The sequence below is a fragment of the Lactuca sativa genome, chromosome 8 (assembly GCF_002870075.4).
Source record: "Lactuca sativa cultivar Salinas chromosome 8, Lsat_Salinas_v11, whole genome shotgun sequence".
Lineage (NCBI taxonomy): Eukaryota > Viridiplantae > Streptophyta > Magnoliopsida > Asterales > Asteraceae > Lactuca > Lactuca sativa.
This window is the reverse complement of record NC_056630.2, coordinates 182,598,015-182,603,471: the sequence shown is the minus strand read 5'-3', so window position 1 is coordinate 182,603,471 and position 5,457 is coordinate 182,598,015. Positions and strand designations below refer to the sequence as shown.

General features: G+C 34.6%; 1 protein-coding gene across 1 annotated transcript; it reads right to left on the bottom strand.

Moving 5' to 3' along the window:
- Positions 1-2,222: 2,222 nt before the first annotated feature.
- On the bottom strand, positions 2,223-4,300 carry LOC111881772 (uncharacterized). The gene is made up of 2 exons (XM_023878165.3): positions 3,233-4,300; positions 2,223-2,818 (listed from the first exon to the last, which is right to left on the bottom strand). The coding sequence occupies exons 1-2, from the start codon at positions 4,010-4,012 to the stop codon at positions 2,603-2,605; spliced, it is 996 nt and encodes a 331-aa protein (XP_023733933.1). The 5' UTR covers positions 4,013-4,300; the 3' UTR covers positions 2,223-2,602.
- Positions 4,301-5,457: the final 1,157 nt, after the last annotated feature.

Genomic DNA, 5,457 nt, shown 5'->3' with positions numbered 1-5,457 from the left:
TAAAAGTCACAATAATATTTTATTTTTTGATAAAGTTTTATGTTATAAAATGATGTAAAATTAAAATTAAAATAAAAGTACAAAAGTATATATATATATATATATATATATATATATATATATATATATATATATATATATATATATATATATATATATATATATATATATATATATATATATATATATATATATATATATATATATATATATATATATATATATATATATATTTCAATGGTTTCTGTGATTTGTAAAATAAAATGCAAAATTAACTATATATTTATTGTTTTCAAGAAAATTGTAGAAAAGGTTTTCCGTGATTTGTATTTTTTTTTTTCTGAAGTCCAAAATAGCTTTGATTTGCAAAAAGTCATTAGTTATGGGTCTGGTAGATTTGGTCTCTAAACTTAACAAGACTAATAAGAAGTCGTTAAGTCGTTGACAAATTACTAGTTTACCCTTCATTTTATATTTTCTATCAATTTTTTTATTCTTATTATTTTTGTTATTATTAAATAGAAAAAAAAAATCATTAACAAATCCGCTCCACCCTTTACATTTCTCTTCTCGTTTAACATCATCGCATGCCTCCTCCCTAACCTTATTGCCAGGCAGCTACAACATAATCAAACATCTAAAAACCCACATGATATCCAGATTTTTACAAAATCAAATTCAAGAGAATGACCCTCATGAAGAGGTACGAAATCACCATGAATAACATGGAAAGAGAGATTAAATCGAAAGATTTTGAAATTTATTCAATGAAAAAGCAACGACTAGAAGATGATTCAACAACTACATAGAAACAAAGCTGAATTTCAGTGTGTGTTTCCCTAAATCAAGTTACAAATGTTTTCTCTAAAATGAGTTATAAATGTTTTGTTTTCCAATTATATGTTATTGGTGAGATTTTCAAGGGTTTTAAGGACGATGAAGAAATAAACCATGTTCAAGCATATGGAATCATTTTCAACGACTCAATTACTAAAAGAGAACCCTAGATTCGTGTTCAGAAAGTTCACATGCTCTAAGTACAAGTGCATAGCGCAGCTGAAAATGACATTCTTCTAAAAGCTCACCCATAGCAGTTTTCCAAAAACAACGTTCTTCAATGTGTTTATAGAGATAGTGTCACCGGCTTGTCGATTTTACAGTGTTAAGTGCACAACGTATGATAAGGAAGTGTGTCTGTGTTTTAGGTGAGAAAGTGTTGTCGTGTTGTAGGTGGTTGAAGATAAGGTTTATGGTGAGGCAGATAATAATGTGAAACGGGAAGAATATCTATAGCAATATTAACTATTTGAAGAATGATTAGTGTTTTATTAATTATATTAACCTATTTCATTATGATATTAATGGTATTTACAGGCATTGTTATTATATTAGTTGTATTTAATTTTTTTAAATTCTACGAAATTAGCAATTTAGAATCCCTGATTAATCTTTTAACCCTAGTTCATCGACTAGCTAACGTCGAACATTTTTTATAACATTGGTTTGAATAAACCTCATGTGTTGAATTTTACATCTCAATCACTAAACTTCATCGCTGGGACACAAGCCGAGAAAAGAAAGATCTCTGATAACATCGTTTCTCAATCGTTTTTATGGATTTGAAATAGAAGGAAATATAAAATGAACCGAATTGATTGACTTTATAACCTTAAAGTAACAATTTCTTCTCTGTACTTTGTTACGGAGCATTAGACGGTAATTGCCTGCAAAATTTGGAAACCACATGGACAAACCATACCAAAAAATCAAAACTTGGACTAAAATACAAATTAGAGCAAACCACAAGGACCAAAACTGTTTTTTGTATGGGATTTTCCGTTAATGCTTTTTGGTACCACTGCCATGACTAAACCAATCAATTTGTATGCGTTGCAATTTAATTTGTTTTGCACGGACAATGGCTATTGGGAGAAATTTCCTCACAAAAATAATCGAAATTTACTTTTCAAATAAATAATTAAAGTAACTGATACATAAAACATCATTCTTTTGTGTTTTATCCATCCTATATAAAACTGAACACATCCAAAATTTTGGTTTTCATATAACTAATTTCAAAACAGCATGATGTTTTATTAAACTAGATGACTTTGTCATTTGACTACAAAAGTAACATCAACAACCAAATTAGTAAACATGAAAATTACTAAACCAACCTAAGTCTCTACATGTTTGATAGATGTAAAATTGCAAGAAGCCAATCAACTCAACAGATGATCAGTAAAAACCCAACAGAATTTGGTACATGTTAATAAGCAAAACTTCAAAAACCAAAAACAATAATCAACATTATTTGGGCCCTCCCACATAAATGAATATGTTAAAACCAATAAATTAAGGATAATGTACACTAGAGAACCGAGCCAAGCCTCAATTTACCTTTCTGCCCTTGGATAATTAGATCTCTCTTTGCAAGTGGTTTTAGTCACAATCTTAAGGGGCCATTTTTAGGATACAACAAATGGGAAATTAAATGTCAAATGTCATTATACTTTTTTAGATTGGCCCGGTCTAAGATATTAGACCAGCCTATGATGTAATCAGATCGGACTACTATGGACCAAACTTGTGTCCAATCTGATTACATCAATCTGTTGTCTATATTTCCATTATTTAAGTCTAGGAAAAACGATTTTCCGGATTCATAAATTGACCAACAAATGGCGGCAGCGGGAGCATGGAAAAGCATCCTAGGCATCCATCCCCTAAAAAGTCCAATATACCCATCTTTTCTAACAATTGTTCCCAAAACGCCCCCAATCGACCCATTTACATATCTATCGCATCCACAGACACCCTGCAAAGATCATCAGTAACATATTGTTAAAATAGGAAAGGGATGAGATTTCTAGGGATATTTGCTAATCAAGATAATAAGGGTATTTGCGTCTTTTTATATAGACAAGACATAGATAGAAAGAGTTTGTCACACCTTTTTGGGTGGGACAATATGTGTCTCATTATCATTGGGTATTGTACTCTCAAAATGAAAGAAGAATGCTATACTTCAATATTTTCCTACTTTATAAAACCTAACCAATTTTAATGTACTCTCACAAGTTTTCTTAAAAGACATTATACTTTGAAATATCTAATTGCATACACTTTCAAAATCAATGCAAAGTTGCAAACCCTTTTGATATGATTATAAAACTGCAAACCTAGAATAAGTTGAATAACATCGTGAAAAAAAAAATGATTTTGAAATTACCTGACACTGCAATTGAGTCTTCACCACATCAAGTGGAGTAGTCAAAGCAGCAGCGGCAGCCCCTGCGGCGGCGCCGGCAGTGGCATGAATCACCAACCGTTCGTCACTGGCAATATCCGGCGAAATCCCCAACAGCCCACTCTTCGCCGCCTCATACGTGGCAAAATGCACCGCCGTGAACGGTGCATTCATCAAAACCGTCGTCTTATACGACGCATAAAACGCCCTAAATCCTTCCTCTTTCAAAACCATCTTCACACAATCGAAAACCCCTTTATACGGACTCCCACTCCCCAACTGCAACCTCTGCTTCACCATATCCATCGGAGTAAACACCGCATCACTTGCAACCGTCGCAAAAACCCCTGCCGCGGCGTGACCCATCGGGTTGTTTGGGTGGTTTCTGGAAAAGGTTTCTTTACACAACTCGTAAACGGAGAAGTAGACAGCGTGTGCCGGACCGGCGCCGAGTCCCATAGCGCCGATTCCACGGTAAAACCCGGCAGCACCATCGGACTTGATAATCGAGCCGAAAGCTTGTCGGATCCCCACGGATTTGATGGGGCAAGAGCCTAGTACTTGCATACGAGTTTTAATAGTGTCGATTGGAAACATGGACATGTGTTCGACCATACCGGCGATGGAACCGGCGACCATGAACTGCCAGAAGTGCAGGCCATCGTGGGATGGCAAAACAGCAACCTGCCGGTGGTAATCTGGTGGTTGTGCGACGGCTAATAGGTCGGTATTTTTGAATTCGGCAGCTTCCGTCGTCGCCATTGAAAAGGGTTGATCTTACGTAGATAAGAACTCCCAAAATCTGAATAACTAGGGTTCTTAAGCGATTTTTCCTTAAAATTGAATTTGTCCATACAATGTCGATGGGTATAGATTTGGAGTTTCTACAGAGACGTAGGCGACTAGGGTTCCAAGAATCATGGGGTTTAATCGATCTTCTCGTAAGAATGGTGGAATGGTATTTGAAAACGACAATATTCCTTAAAGATTGGAAAGTGGAAATGCATAATATTGTGTAAATTTGACAATAATCTAGTAATTTAAAATTGTGGAGTAACTTTGGCCATCTAATATTCAATTTTGTTCCGGAAAATTTTTTATTTATTGTTTCATTGCTATAGAAGTTATGATTTCATAAATTTTACTTTTGGTTTCTAGCTTTCTTTTACACTCGGATGGTCTTTAAGATATCATTTATTGCATTTTTCGTCCCTTATAGAAATTAAAAAACTATATTGTCCTTTGTCGATTTCCTTTTTCATTTTTTTATAATTTACGCATTATTTATTAATTAAAATAATTTACAAATAAATGGGTCCAACTACTCTACACAAACTTGTATTCTCCTTTCTCATCCACTTCCAGCAACCTCCGTTCATCCACTATAGGTAACCTCATTCACCTTCGACAACATGTCTAGGTAACCCTCATGTTAATCTCCAACAACCACCACAATTAACCTCTACTAACCACCAATAATCACGACATTAAATCAAAAGGAATTGAATCAAAATAAAAAACGAACTCCATCACCACTGCCATCAATTAACACCCTAAATCTACTCAGAATTATGCCAAACCAACCAAAAAAAAAAAGAAGAAGAATACTAGTGTTTACCATTGCTAATGTCTAATTAGAAAAAACACAAACCCTAAATTGGAATTTGCATCAGGGTTTGTCGTGTTGGGTTTATTTCGAACGGAAAAGAGACGAAGGTCGATGGCATTAGTGGTGTTGACAAAATCAAATCCCCTACCGTAAATTGTTGCCCTAACCAACGTTCAATTGAGCGGAGCTTCGAATAGGCAACGTGATGAGGCGGAGTAGTACAACAGAGATCAAAGGAGATCGGAAACATTGGATGACGATAACTTTAGAGTTGCAATTTTCCGGCAGCTCCAACGGGGCAGTTGAGGTGGAGATCGATAGCTTTAGCTTTGAGTTTAGAGAAGAGGGAGAGATGGATCTTGAGCAGATCGTGGCTTTAAAAGGGAATGGGTGGATGGGGGAAGGGAAGGGGGTATGTGAGGCCCAAGTGTTTTAATAACATCTAAAGTAATTTTCTGAATAAAGTTGTGAGAAAAGAAGTGCGCCAACACTTCAATACATATTTAAAAAAACTATGAAAACTTATATGTGACCCGACTCATATGTAAGAACCTATAATTTTTGTATAAGCATATTAGATTGTTATTATGTGTTTAAG

Excerpts from the sequence above, each read along its gene's own strand:
- LOC111881772 (XM_023878165.3), bottom strand. The coding sequence starts at position 4,012 with ATGGCGACGACGGAAGCTGCCGAATTCAAAAATACCGACCTATTAGCC. Across the intron at positions 2,819-3,232 it reads AGACTCAATTGCAGTGTCAG|GGTGTCTGTGGATGCGATAG; the intron begins GTAATTTCAAAA and ends TGATCTTTGCAG.